This window comes from Ammospiza nelsoni, chromosome 4 (genome assembly GCF_027579445.1).
Source record: "Ammospiza nelsoni isolate bAmmNel1 chromosome 4, bAmmNel1.pri, whole genome shotgun sequence".
Taxonomy (NCBI): domain Eukaryota; kingdom Metazoa; phylum Chordata; class Aves; order Passeriformes; family Passerellidae; genus Ammospiza; species Ammospiza nelsoni.
In genome coordinates, this window is record NC_080636.1 from 2,184,867 (window position 1) to 2,199,729 (window position 14,863).

The 14,863-nt window shown below is 53.1% G+C and overlaps 1 protein-coding gene across 1 annotated transcript; it reads right to left on the reverse strand.

The window, feature by feature from the left end:
• Positions 1–11,216: 11,216 nt before the first annotated feature.
• Positions 11,217–13,655, reverse strand: FOXI3 (forkhead box I3). Its single transcript, XM_059471070.1, has 2 exons — positions 12,956–13,655; positions 11,217–11,806 (listed from the first exon to the last, which is right to left on the reverse strand). The coding sequence occupies exons 1-2, from the start codon at positions 13,653–13,655 to the stop codon at positions 11,217–11,219; spliced, it is 1,290 nt and encodes a 429-aa protein (XP_059327053.1).
• Between the last annotated feature and the right edge of the window lie 1,208 nt (positions 13,656–14,863).

Here is a 14,863-nt window from a genome sequence, read left to right on the forward strand (position 1 = left end):
CTGCAAACTGAAATATTTTCCTAGATTTATTGAGCCAACACCTCCCAGCAGCTGAGGATCCAGGCAGAGTGACTTGGCCAGGAAAAGAGATCAGTTTAGATGTGCAAACCCAGGGCACACAGGGAATATTTCTGTGTCTGCTCTGGGGTGCCCTGACCCCCAGGGCAGCTCTGACTCTGACCCTCATCCATGGAGAAAGTTTCCCAAACTTCAAGATGGACTGGAATCCACAAAAGTGTGAAATAGATTATAGAGAGCAGTGTAGGTGTATCACCTGGGGAGAAATTGAGGTTTTGGGATTTTTAGTATGCTGTGGATGGCAGCAGGATGGAGGGCACAGGGTGTCATCCTGGGTTTCTTCTTCATGCTGCTTCTCCCTCCTTCTCCATGGGTTTGGGTGGCATTTTGTAATTGGGCAGAAAAGTCTGCATTGTGGGCTCTGTGGGACCAGTTATTGGGTTAAAAGGGAAAATAATCCAGGTGTCAGTTCTTAATTGGATAGTTTAGTCTTAAAAGCCCTTGTACCAAGAGATTGTTGGCCATTTTGTGCCTTCTAATGAAAAGCTGCAGAACTCACAGCAGTGAGACTGTTTTACTGATAAGAAATAATAAACACCTGAGTCCAAACATAAGCTACTGTCTCAAGTGCCTTCAATCCAGACCCAGAGGAACCAACAAGTGGGACCCCCACATTCAGAAGTCATCCTCCTTCCTGCTTCCAGCACCCTCCTCACAAATACTCTGGAGATCCTTTGAATTACAGTGGAGACAGATTGCTAGTGGCAAGGAGGAATGCAGCATTCCTGCACCCAAGCATTTCACCATGGTCCAGGAGCTCATCTGTCCACCAAAAATGAGGAAAAATATCCCTCCACCCTCAGGAACAGGAAGAATGGATGCTCCTAGAGCATTGCAGTGCCTTGATGGAGCTGCACAAGTGCAAGCAAGGCTGCTTCTTGGAGAGAGCTCAAACTGGGTGGAATCAGATTGGTATCACTCCTGCATGCAAAGAGATTTGCACTGGGGGTAGAGAAGGGACTTGAGCTGCTGTAATTAGATTATCAGAGCTCCAGGGCAGGATTCAGCTCATAAGGCATTTTAACCCTTTCTTCTAATATTGTAGTGTGCACACTAGATGTTCTCACTGCAAAGCCTGGGCAGGTCTGTAGTGTGTGGAAAGGGATCACAAGTTCCTGGTCACTGCAGCTCTGAGCTGCTGGTATTGTTTATGGTGGGTTTAGCACATTTCCAGTTCTCCTGGGTGTTACACCCTGTGAGAATCCCTTGGGAGAGAACCAGTCCCTGGATGTGCAGGTCACCTGTGGGGTTTGGAGGGAGGAAGATGAAATGCTGTAGAATTTCCTGGGCAGGGCCAGTGTTTCCCCAGCAGCACCCATGCCTCTGTGTGGAGCCACTACAGGTAAGATTTAGGCAAGAAATGCTGGGATTTGTTGTGCTTTCCTGTAACAGCACAAAGGAAGGGTGAGTTTGGAGCCATGCCACAGGGTTTCAGGCTGACTCAGCAGGGACAGGTCAATGGTGGAGGCACAAATCCACAGATTTGTCACCTACATCTGCCACAGCATTGTGTGACCTTTGACAAATCACTGTCCCATGATGTTCCCTTGCAGTAAAACAGGGCCTGTGACACTTCCTCAGTCATATTGACTCTTTGGATTGCCACCTTTTCAGATGGGGTTTCACACTGTGACAAGCAGCTGCTGTTGGGAGTAGAGCAGAATTCAGAGTTATGCTAAATGGCCTTAACATTTATGACAAGCTCATTGCTGTGGTTTTCCCACTGCTCACATATTCCCTGCCTGGGACAGTGAAAATAAATACCATCCCTTGTTCCATTATGAAAAACACATTCCCTGATTCTTGAAGGGTCTCCTTGGTTTCTTGCCAGGTCTGCTGCCCCACCATGAGGAGGAAGACACAAATTTATTTTTTCTCTGATGAAGTATGACAGCTCTTAGCATCTTTTGACAACCTCTGCCCACATGCAGTCACACAGATCTGCTCCCCATCACTCACATGTGCAAGCAGGGGAAGTCCCCCCTACCTTTCTCATCAGCTGAGAGATCTGTCTGAAGAGATTGTGGTTTATTTTCACTTTGCTTGTGAAAGCCACAAAACTCACATTGTCTTGGCCAGGATGTAAATGTGTTTCCCTGAGCTTGAGGATGGTCTCTGGTCCAAATGAGGGCCCTGATGAAGCTTCAGCAGGGCAAGGCCAGGGCACCTCACCACAGCTGTCCCAGCAGTGCTGCTCTCCTGCTGCCCAGCAAAGGTTGCCCAACCTTCTGCCGCTGAGACTTGTGATGGTTTTGATGCTCCTGACCAAATAATGACTTGAGCTCAGTTCCAAAACTGCTGCCCCAGGTGCTGGGGACAGTGGAGCTGCAAATTTCAGGGCAGCTCTTACCCCCTGCCATTTCCAGCCAGGCTGCCCTTCACAAACAGCTGGTTGTAGGAGAACAGGAGAGCAGGCTGCATAAATAAGAAACAGTATTTCCCTGAAACCAGAATCACACAAACAATGAGGTTGGAAGAGACCCTGAGATCATCGAGTCCATCCTATGGCTGAACACCACGAGGTCAACCAGACCATGGCACTGAGTGCCACATCCAGTCTTTCCATAAATCCATAAACACCTCCAGGAATTGTGGCTCCAGCACCTCTCTGGGCACCTGACCAAGCCATGGGTGCCAGATTTTCCAGGAATTTCCTGTGGAGACTGTCTCTAAGTCTTTGCTCAAGTCCAGGTAGACACATCCACAGCCTTCCCCTCATCCTCTAGGCAGGACACCTGGTCATAAAAGCAGATCAAGTTGGTCAGGCAGGACCTGTCTTTCCAAAACCTTTGCTGCCTGAGTCTGACCCCTTGCCTGTCCTGTACGTGCTGTGTGATCACCCTCAAGCTGATCTGTTCAATAACCTGGGCTGGCACTGAGGTCAGGCTGACAGGTCTGCCCTGCCCTGGATCCTCCTTCCAGCCCTTCTGGTGGGTTGGTGTCACGTTGGCACCTCCAGCTGGGACCTCCCCAGCTACCCAGGACTGATAAATAATGGAGAGGAGCTTGGTGAGCCCTTCTGCCAGCTCCCTCAGCACCCTTGGATGGATCCCTTTCCATCCCATCGATTTGTGAGCATCTCAGTGGCTCAGCAGGTCGCTAAACCCGAAAGATTTTCACTTCATGAGCAGTCCTAGCAGCAGGCAAGAGAGAATTCACTGATCCTGCTGCATTGCTGGAAGGTACTTGCACAGATTACAGCAGTGCATGGGCAGGGATAAAATAAGTAGAGTTTAAAAGCTCATCAAAACTTCCTATTACACCTCAAAGAATTCCCCCAGCAGGAGCTTTCTTCTCCCACGACAAAGGATGCTCACCTATGGATTAGGGCTGTGTCTTGCTTTGAAACCTCCTACTCTGGTGGTCATGCTGCTGTTTGTAACCAGAGACATGACCCCACATGACAGATGTCCCATATCTGCAGATATCCAGGAATTACTGCCCTGGGGGAGTCTAAAAGCTTGGCCTAAATTAGCTCTTCAGGCAGCTGCAGAGAGCAACTTGTCTGCTCTTACTTAGCCAGATTTTTTTTTTTAGGGTGATACCCAGCATCCTGAAGGAGATCCCAGGGTATCTCCATCACCCTCCTCTGGTCTGCTCTGAACCTGCTGCCTGACAGCTTCATTAGATGTCCATTGTCTCGACTAAAACATTTCCACCAGTGAAAATGTCATTTCCACCCAAGGGGAATGTAATTTATCCCCATTTGAGCATCATTCACTCTGCTGAAGGAAGCCCAAGCTTGGCTCTGCTCCGTGTTCACTGTGACTCCCCACACTGTTGTGGAGTTGAGGCACTACCCCCGTGTCCTCCAGGATCACCCTTTGAGGAGTGGTGGGGTCAGGTGTGGGTTCTGCCACCCCTGAACTGGCCTGGGAGGGAAAATATGGCCCAGCTCAGCTCTGCTATTTACTTGAATTAGATATAAATTAGGTATAAATTAATCAGCACCCCTTCAAGGGTCTGAAGGCAGGTTAACCATCAGTCCTGACCTGATTTGTCACTGTTATGGCAAACGTGGATCGGCTGCATGGTGAGAGCTTTGCTTTGTCAATAAACCCCAGACACAATGGGCTGCAGGGAAGGGGAAATGATCCGAGGAGCTGGGGCAGAACTTCTGCTCTCCTGGGGCAACCAGCGCCTGGATCAGGCCTGCAACTTCCATTTCACAAACGCGCAACCTTTAGCTGCTTTTTCGTGTCCCCAGGCAGTCTCATAGACAGCACCTGAAGTGTTTGAGAGCCTGGCTGATTATGGGTCTGCTCAAAGCCCTCTGAAGTCAGTGGGAGTCTTTCCCCTGACTTCACTGTGTTTGGGGCAGGCCCTGGATGACTATCCCTCAGGTTACACAGTTTAATCATCCATTCAGCAGTACACAAAGCAGATCACATACACTTTTAGCCTGCATTGTATGGTGTTATGAAATGAGAAGATTATTTGATATGATTCAGAGATAGCTCAGGTATAAGGTTAAAAAAAAAAAAAAACACCTTTGATGTTTTACATCACACTTCAGTTATTCCTTGAGGGGCAAATTCTCGTCACCTTACCCAGGTGAATATTGCACTCAGTAATTTGGTCAAAAACGTTCCATCAACCTTCTTTTTAATAGAAATTGTTGAGGGGGGTGACAGGGGCGGAAATTCATCTTGATGGAGATTTCTGCCAAACAGGACAAAAAAAGAAAGGGCAAATCCATTTGCCTTTTTTCAGCAATCAGGAAAAAAAAAAAAGAATCATTAGTTATGAAGGGGTTTTCTAACATGGCAATAAAACCAATCTTTTTACTCTCCAAAAGCTAAGGAGAAATACCAATTTCCCAATTATTGCAGTCTCCATCTGGCATAGCTATTTCTAGCTGAGGTGTCAGCCATCCATGGACTATCAGCCAGGCCTGATTCTCATCTTGACTCTCTTTGGTCAAGCTCCAAAATGACTCTCTGTCCCTCTTATTTTGTGTGCTATCAGAACAAAACTGACAGCACCAGCTGGGCAGAATTAGGTACATCACACTCAGAGTCTGGTAGGTTTGCAGGGCCTTATCTGAAGAAGTATGATGGAGATTTTTTTTAATGTCTAGCAATACAGAGAGGGCAAGGGCAGGGATTCCTCTTTGCAAGACTGCTGTATCATTTGAACTATTCCTAAAAAATTTTGGGAAAATCACCATAAAAAAAAAAAAAGGCAATAGAAACTTCTGTAGGGGCAACAACACACCTCAGCCAAATTCCACGCGCTTGGTGAGCGACAGGGGCAAATCAAAGGCCGCACCTTCAGAGGAGCAGCAACCACAGCCCGTGGCCAGTGGCGGTGATTGAAGCCCCGCTTGTGCAGGAGTTGGCGGGCGATGAAACCCAGCGTGGATGGTTCTGTTGTGCCCCCGGGATCCCCTCCCAGCACCCCAACCAGGGCTGCTGCTGGGGCGGGGGGTTCAGCTCTCCTGGCACGGCACAGCCCTTTGTTGGGGGAGCTGGGTCTCCTCTAGGGGACGGGCCCGGCCCAGCTGTGCTGGCAGAGAGTTTGTGCTGCAGCAGCTCAAGCGCAGGCCTGCACTGGTGGGTGCCCGGCCCTGCCCTGGGTGGGTGCCTGCCCCTGCACTGGTGGGTGCCCGGCCCTGCCCTGGGTGGGTGCCTGCACTGGTGGGTGCCTGCCCCAGCCTTGTCTGGGTGCCTGCCCCTGCTTGGGTGGGTGCCTGCCCCAGCCTTGGGTGGGTGCCTGCCCCAGCCTTGGGTGGCAGCTCCGTGAGGGCAGCGCTGAGCGGAGTTAAACGATCCCGCGCTGGAGAAATGCCACACGTAGGAATCTGTGTTGCTGATCCAACGTCTGGAAACGCCTCTGGACTGTGCTCATTTTCCAGCGGGGGAAGCCTTTTTTAGGGGTTTGTGGAAACCCAGGGCACCATGAATATTTCTCTGCTCTGGGGTGCCCTGACCCCCAGGGCAGCACTGACTTTCACCCTCATTCATGGAGAAAGTTTCCCAGACTTCAAGATAGACTGGAATGCACAAAAGTGTGAAATAGATTATAGAGAGCAGTGCAGGTGTGTCACTTGGTGAGAAATTGAGGGTTTGGGATTTTTAGTATGCTGCGGATGGCAGCAAGATGGAGGGCACAGGGTGTCATCCTGGGTTTCTTCTTCATGCTTCTTCCTCCTTCTTCTCCATGGGTTTGGGTGGCATTTTGTAATTGGGCAGAAAAGTCCCCATTGTGGGCTCTGTGGGATCAGTTATTGGGTTAAAAGGGAAAATAATCTAGGTGTCAGTTCTTAATTGGATAGTTTAGTGTTAAAAGCCCTTGTACCAAGAGATTGTTGGCCATTTTGTGCCTTCTGATGAAAAGCTGCAGAACTCACAGCAGTGAGACTGTTTTACTGATCAGAAATAATAAACATCTGAGTGTGAACATGAGCTACTGTCTCAAGTGCCTTCAATCCAGACCCAGAAAAACTGATAACTGGGACCCCACAAGGGTTGTGTGTGCTGGGAGTGTGGCAGAGGTACCAGGCAGCTGAATTTGCAGTCATCAGCATAACCATGGTTTCACAGAGAGTACCACAGCTGGGGAGGCACCTCTCTGGACGCCTAAAAAAGAGTGGAGAAAACAAGCAAAGATGAGACTTCTTGTGATGTAGCCTCACATTTCTCTTCACAGAGAAAAGCAAGGCACAATTCTTCTCAATAATATTTCTGGGTTTCACATTCTCTGAACATCAGAGAAAGAAAACACAATTCTTATCATTTGCTGTGCCTGTGTTTGTGCATAAGTAGAACGCAAAATGGAGATTGTTTACCCAGAGTGATGGAGTTTTGTTCCCTTGGCCTGTCAGGGCCAGGTGTGCGTGTGTGTGTGAGGACTGTTGGGTGACAGTCACGAGATTCAGTGCAGGGTGTGCAGTTGAGTGCACGGTTGAGTGCTTGGCAGATTCAGTTTTAGATGTACAGAATAATATAGTGTAATAAAGTAATTAATTAACCTTCTGATATCGATGAAGTCAGAGGTGTAGGTGCTGGGGCAGCCAGCCGGTGCTGCAAAGGGAAAGGGAGTTGGACCCTGCGCTTTTGCAAACAGCATTTCAATGTGGACACTTCCCAGGAGCTCTCCCAGGAAGACTGATCTTCTCACCTTTTGAAATAAGAGCACCCCTCAAGCACCAGCAGAAGGCAGATGCAATGTTTTTTCCCCCATCCAGGAAAATGTTAGGTGGTGCAGATGGTTTGCCATCTAAATTCTGCAGGCGTGAACTGAATTGATGTTTTCAGAGGTTTCTGATCCTGAATGTGGAACAAGAAGTTTAAAAGCCAGATATATCATTCTCTCTCCCCTGGCTGGGGTTCCCAGCACAGCTATATTGTGGTGTTTAGTGCCCAGCAGCTGGGATCCGTGGGCTGCCAGCTAATCTGCATGAAATCACTGCTCCCCCAAAGCCAGGCGTTCTGTGAAGGGCTGGTTGTGGGGTGATCCCACAGATCTGCCGGAGCAGAGGGGATGAAGGCCTGAAGTTTGAGCCTTTCTCCTAAGGAAGGCCATTTTTCAGCTGATTTCCCTGGGAGTGGGCAGTGCCCCGGGCTCCTGGGCCATCAGCTGACCCGGGCTCATTGTCATGGAGAACTGCCCAGCCCAGGCATGGCCTTGGCATTTATAGGGGACTGGGGACTCTCAGGGTGGGACAGCAGGCTAATTGCCTTTGTCTTCCCCCTCCCTCAGTCGGGGAGTCTCAGCAAATCCCTAAACCCATGACAAAAGCCCTGCTGCTTTTAACTGTCTTTCATTAAACTCAATCCTCTTGCCCTCCCTCTCCCAAGATTTGCTAAAAGGAGTCTCTTTCAATGGCAAAAGGAAACCTAAAAGGCTGCCATTAGCTCATTCACTGTCTCCTCGGCAGACTGGGTGCCTATTTGCCGAAATCTGCTCTCAAGTGTCCCTTGAGCACACCGCGGGTGGCTCCTCTGGAGGAGAGGCCACATTCCGTGGTTCCAGCTAAGGATGTGCTTTCCCTGGAAGATGCAGGCTCTGCTGCTTATGGCTGTACAGGTGCACTGGGGACAGTCAGACCTGCCAAAGCCTCCCTTGAGCCCACCACCATCCCTAGGACCTGCCTGGAGCACTGGGGTGGGTGAATCCTTATCTGATTCTGCTCTGACACGTTCTGGCTGTGCCCGTGCCAGCTGAAGAGGCACAAACCCTGTTGAGCCATGGGATATTGCTGAGGACATACTGCCAGGGGCAAACCACCCTGCAATACAAATTTGTCATATTTGGGATCCTCCAGAGCAAAAATTTATGTGTACTGTGCAGAAACACACAGCTGATGGAAGTGGGAACGTGAATTTGCCATTGGTTCTGCATCCTCAAACATTTATGGGTAATGTCTGTAGAGACACAGCTCTACAGAGATGGAAGACAGCAAATTTAAAAAATTGTGGCATTTTTAAAATAACTTAAAACAAAAAGAGATGGCATCTCTTCCATGGAGATGGAAAAGGGTAAATTTAAAAAAATCTGAGTGGAAGAACACGAGCTGGACACACACGAGTGTCCTGCATTGGCTCAGAGCTTGCTGAGGTCTGAGAGCAGCCTGGCAGAGGGGAGAAGGGGTGCAATGGTCACTTAGACACACAAGTATGCAGTTCCTGCTTACTTAGGGACTGGATCTTTATCTTTCAGAGCTGCTGGGAATCCCTCCACAGCTCTTAGATCAAACTCCAAATAAAGCTACTCCACACCTGGTGCGACTGAAGCAGGGCAAGACTGACCGCCTTGTCCCTTTCCTAGCGTTACTCTGCCCTTTCCCTCCCATTATCGCTGCGTCGCCCGAGATGGAACTAAAACCAGGAGGAATTACCCCTAAAGCCAGGAAGATGGTATCTGTGCTGGCAAGGGGCGAGGGGGAGGAGGGACAAGGAGCTGCCAGCCGCCCACTGGTCCCAGGATTGCCCAAAGGGATTGGCCAGTGCCGGGGCAGGTCCTTGGTCCCGATCCCAAGCACATGGGAGTCATCTGACGTTTCGTCATGGCTTCGTTATATTTTGGATCAGGCCGGCGGTTTGTCTTGCATCACTGCCCTGTACGTTCTGCAGGTAGGCAGTGCACAGGCTGCCAGCTGCTCTGTGCTGGGAGCAGCCCGCAGGGATGGCCCTAAATCACGGCACGTGCTGGGTGCTAAACAGCTGCAATTGCACCTTAACTTCATTGTGGATGCCACATTCCCCATGAAGACACCTCCATTTATGCCCTTTCATTGTGGATGCCACGTTCCCTATTAAGACACCTCCATTTATGCCCTTTCATTGTGGATGCCACGTTCCCTATTAAGACACCTACATTTATGCCCTTTCATTGTGGATGCCACGTTCCCCATGAAGACACCTCCATTTATGCTCTGGCATTGAGGATGCTGCACTCCTCATGAAGACACCTACATTTATTCTCTGTCGTTGTGGATGCCACATTCCCCATGAAGACACCTACATTTATGCCCTTTCACTGTGGATGCCACATTCCCCATGAAGACACCTACATTTATGCCCTTTCACTGTGGATGCCACATTCCCCATGAAGACACCTACATTTATGCCCTTTCACTGTGGATGCTGCATTCCTCATGAGGACACCTACATTTATGCTCTATCTGCACACAGTCCCCAACAAACAGCTCCTGATCATGAGGGGGTGTAATGCAATGGCTGCTGGATGATGGATTCTCCTTTCCCAGCAGCAGGAAATCAGGGAGGATTCCCAAAAGTGCTTCCTGGCCCTCTGGCTGACTGGTCCCATCTCTTCATTTGCCCACAGTGTAAGCAGGTGCAATCCTGTCACACAATCCCCATAGAGAAAGTGATTTGCAAAATGGACTGAGCCTTGCGCTAGCTGGCACCGCGCTGGAACCAGTCCTGCCTCTTTTACTGTTGCAAATTTTTATTTTTTTAACCAAACCGGGCTGAAAAAGAACAGTTGCCATTCAGACCTTTGAGAAAAATAAACAAATAAAACTGACATAGTGCCCATACTGCACAGTGAGACTCCAAAAAACTGCAAACCAGCTCAGATATGTCTCTTATGGGAGTAAAGCAGGTTTTTTTCCACCACTCACAGTAGGGTGGAAATTTATGAACATGAAATTGTTCATAAATTTTTACACCTTTTACCCCAAATGATGTGAAAGAAAAACCTGTCTCCCACAGAGTTTTAAAATACTTCAAACATACTGATGAACAACCAGGCCAATATCTAACAATTGTTAATATTTTATTCCCAACAGCTGTTCAGCCTGAAAAGTAATACACTAAAAACAAAAACCAACAAAAAATTCAAAACAAATAAAACAACAAAAAGGGGGGAAACAAAGTAAAATAAACTTTATCAAAGTTTAAAACACATTATAAATAAGTACAGCTCCAGAGCATAATTTACAAATATAAAACCACATAGAAACCTATGTACAGAAGAGTTACATTACGTACAAATATGTATAAAAATACCCCAGTGTTTATTCTTGTGCTAAAGCTGCGTGGCTAGAGTTATCTTTGGTACTAAGCTCAGGGAAAGAAGATTGTTTTACAAGACACAGCCCTGCTGTACAATATGCCAGACACAGGAAGACCCTCCATGAGTCTGAGGAGGTTTTGGGTGGGTGTTTATACAGGATATTCCCCCCGTGCATTGCATATTGCAGGATCAGGGCACAAGCAAGAGCTTACAGAGGCAATTGCTGGCAGAAGAGGTTTTTTTAATACATTGTACAAGGCACTTCATAAGAAATCTCTTCATTTTTTTTCCCTGTTCTCTTCTAAAACTCACTGGATGTCTATGCTTGGCTCTTGCCAACACCACTTTATGGCTATGGTTTTTAAACTTCTTGTTCTACATTCAGGATTAGAAACCTCTGAAAACATCAATTCAGTTCACGCCTGCAGAATTTAGATGGCAAACCATCTACACCACCTAACATTTTCCTGGATGGGGGAAAAAACATTGCATCTGCCTTCTGCTGGTGCTTAAGGGGTGCTCTTATTTCAAAAGGTGAGAAGATCAGACTTCCTGGGAGAGCTCCTGGGAAGTGTCCACGTTGAAATGCTGTTTGCAAAAGCGCAGGGTCCAGCTCCCTTTCCCTCTGCAGCGCCAGCTGGCTGCCCCAGCGCCTACACCTCTGTCCCATCCCGTGTGTAGATGAGGCTGTTGACTGTGAAGTTGTAGTAGTGGTTGTACTGGGCGCCCTGGCTGCCGCTGCTGGGGTGGAAGGAGCTGTAGTAGGCAGGGGAAGGTCCCGCGACCCGCTGCAGCTGCTCCGGGGAAGGCACCTCCTGAGAAGAGCTGCTGGCAGGGGTGAAAGTGCCACCGCTCAGCTGTCCAGCAGAGAAGTTCCTGTGATGCAGGTCACCGCCGAGACCCCCCGTGAGCCGGCTGCCCCCGCCGCTCAGGGAGCTCATGCCGCTGAAGAAGGTGCTGAGACAGCTGGGCGTGGATGAAATGATACTGGAGGGAGAGGAGCTCTTGGGATGGTCCCTGGCAGAGGGTGAGGGGTCCAGCTCGGGGGGTGGGCTGTTTCCACATGGTTTGCCTGTGGCTGGGATGGGTCTCTCCTCCTCGGCCTTCAGGGCCCCCAGAGAGGAGGCGGCAGAGGCGGCCGCGGGCGCGTTGGGCTCCGAGCGCCGCTTGCGTTTGCGGCGGAAGTTCCCGTTGTCAAACATCTTCTCACAGTTGGGATCTAAGGTCCAGTAGTTGCCCTTCCCTGGTGGAAAACAGGAGACACAAGAGAGAAAGTCAACTTCTGTGACAGTGAGCCCTGCTGATGACAGAGAAGCAGCATCCGTGTCTTGTCCAGCTGGCACAGAACCCCCATCCCTCCTGCACCTGCTCCTCCTCCCTCTCTTGTCCAGTACATGGATCCAAAGCCTGTCTCCAGGACATTTCCACCTCCATCCCTCCAATGCCCAAGTGAACCTTACGGCCGCACAGAAGAGGAGAACCTCCCCATCCTAAAGCACAAACAGATCTGCACCTGTACCTCCAGCCTGGCTAAAGAGAATGTGAAGAGGGGCTCCCCTTGCTCTGGCTGCCTCACAGAATCTGGGCCACTTACAGCCATCTCAGCAATGGTGACAAGGCAGTGCCCGGGCCATGGCTCATGGGAAAGCCGATGGAGAGGCGGGCTGGCACACTCAGGCCAGCAGCACTGAGCTGCGGGGGCTGCACACAAGCTGCCCCTCGCACAAGCCTTGGTGCGGGGTACTGTGGTGCCATCAGCTGTCCCCGCTCGCCTCCTGCCCACGGCCGGGACGGGCGCAGAGACCCCGCAAGGTCCCGAGCGGCCCCAGCCCGGCACGCCCCGGCACCGCCGGGCCGGACCAGCGCTGTCCGGGCGCGCCTCCGCCCACTCCGGGCACCGGCTGCGCCCCGGGGCCGGCCCGGGCAGCGGCGGGCAGGGAGGGGAGCCGTGAATCACGGGCCGAGGGAGCAGAGCCTTGCACAACCGGCGCTCCCGGGCTGCGAGGGCAGGGGGCGAGGGCTGAGACCGGCCGGCCCCCGCCTACACCGCCCGCGGGCAGCGCCGGGCCGGGCTGGGCGAAAGGGAACGGTCCCATCACCGAGCCCGGGTCAGGGGACGGGGCAGCGCGGTGCCATCACTGTGATGGCCCCGAGGGGACGCGCAGCGCGGTGCCATCACAGCATCCCACTGGAAGGGATGGAGAAACGCGGGCTCATCGCAGCGCTGGCCCAGGGGCACGGGGAGCGCGGTGTCGGGACAGCGCCCGCCTAGAAGGGGACAGGGGACCCGCCGGCCACGGGGACGCTGCCGCCCCTCGCTGACGGCCGTGCCGGTGTCCGCACCGCCGCCCCCGCCGCCCAGCCATCCCTCCCGCCCGGCGCGGCACCTCACCGGGGTCGTCCTCGTCGCGGGGCACCTTGCGGAAGCAGTCGTTGAGGCTGAGGTTGTGGCGGATGCTGTTCTGCCAGCCGGCCTTGCTGCGCTTGTAGAAGGGGAAGTTCTCGGCCACGTACTGGTAGATGTGGCTGAGGGTGAGCTTCCTCTCGGGCGCGCTCTGGATGGCCATGGCGATCAGCGCCGAGTACGAGTAGGGCGGCCGCACCAGCTTCAGCAGCTCCTCCTGGCTGGCCAGGCTGAGCCAGCTCAGCTCCGCGCCGCCCGCCGACGGCGAGCCGGGCGCCGGGGGCGAGCCCACGAGCTGCCCGCCCCGCGAGCAGCCGTACGAGGCGGGCGGCAGGAAGGGCGCGGCGGCGGCGGCGGCGGCGCCGGGCGGGCCCTGCAGGTAGGGCGCGGGGCTGTTCATGCCCCACAGGTAGCCGGCGTTGGCGGGAGCCCCGTAGTCCCCCAGCGCGTACCCGCCCGCCCGCTGCCCCGAGGAGGCGGCGGCGGCGGCGGCGGCGGCGGCGGCCGCGGCGGCCGCGGCGGCGGCGCCGGGCGGGTGAAGGCTGGGCTGGGGGTACACGCTGAAGTTCTCGCTGCAGTACACGGCCATGTCGGGGGCTTCCTGCGCGCTGCGGGGCTGCGGGGGCGCGGGGGCGGCCGCCGGCGCCGAGGCTCTGGGCTGCGCCTGCTGCAACTCACCGGCGCTCATAATCCCTGGCCATGCAGGGCGGCCGGCGCTCCCCGCCGCTGCCGTGCTCTCCCGGCGACACCCCCCGCCCCGCGGCCCCGGCGGCCCTGCACCAAAAACTCCCGGGGGGCTGCGGCGCGGCGCCCTTATAGGCGCTGCCGTGCGCCCGCACTCCCCGCCCGCGGCCGGGGCCGGGGCTGGGCGGGCGGCGGCGGCGCGCTCGGAGCAGCCAGTAGCGCGGCTCGGCGGCGGGCGGGAGGCGGAGGGGGGCAAGGCCGGGCCCCGGCAGCGGCCACGGGGGAGGGACCGGCGGGGGAGCCGCGGGAGGCGCCAGGGATTTGGCTCCCGGCAGCGCGGGGGCAGCATCCCCGAGCCGGACCCACCCCCCGTCCGTGCTGTGCCCGTCCCCCCTTCCCAACCTGGGGGTCTCTCCCGGTGCCCCCGCACCGGCCGCCCCCTCCCCGGAGTGCCCCGGCGCTCTGGGATGCCATCCCGCTTTCCCAGGGATGCGATGGCCCCGATCCCTTCGGCCCCGCATCGCTGCGGGTCCCCCGACGGGAGCGCCAAGGGAGGAACTCGCTCAGACTCTGCTCGCTCAAACTCTGTTCTTGAAGTGAAGTTTTGCCGCCGGTCTCCCAACGGCCGCGGCTGAGATCGCCGTTCATTAATTTTGGATAAGGAATTGCCCGAAATTAAACAAACAAACAGACAAACAAACCCCACCGGTGTCTTCGCTCGTACCGCGGGCGGAGCGGGCTGGAGGGCGCGGGGCGAGATTTAGTGAATAAAAGTTATTTTCGCCTTAGTGCTCCTGGGGAGCCTGCGTGGAAAATGCATCCTTTTGCAGAGAAAAAGCTCTCGGTGTTCGTAACGATCCCGACAGCCGGGATCTACACAAATCCGGCAAATCTTCTGGTCCGGGGCAAAGCACACGTGTAACAACAAAAATACCGTCAATAGTGCCAGATGATTTAGAGACTTTGTCTAAATACCGCGTACATGAGATGAACATTTAATTCCCCGATCTTAAATGGAGTTGTTAGTTTTCTGCTGGTAAAAAAATGATCAAAAATGCCCTTTCCTGGTGTATACACGAAGCGCTCTCTGCAAGCGCCGGGTGTCTTGGTCTGACAGCAGGATTTGGGGCAGAGAGGAGCGTTTGGGAAAAGTCTTTGCGCTTTATGTCTTCCATAAAATAGTTATAAAAGCACGTGTGAACCAGTGAAGCT

Bases quoted from the DNA above. Each gene is read 5' to 3' on its own strand.
- FOXI3 (XM_059471070.1), bottom strand. From the start codon at position 13,655: ATGAGCGCCGGTGAGTTGCAGCAGGCGCAGCCCAGAGCCTCGGCGCCG. The intron at 11,807-12,955 runs GTGAGGTGCCGC...GTTTTCCACCAG, and splicing joins CCGCGACGAGGACGACCCCG to GGAAGGGCAACTACTGGACC.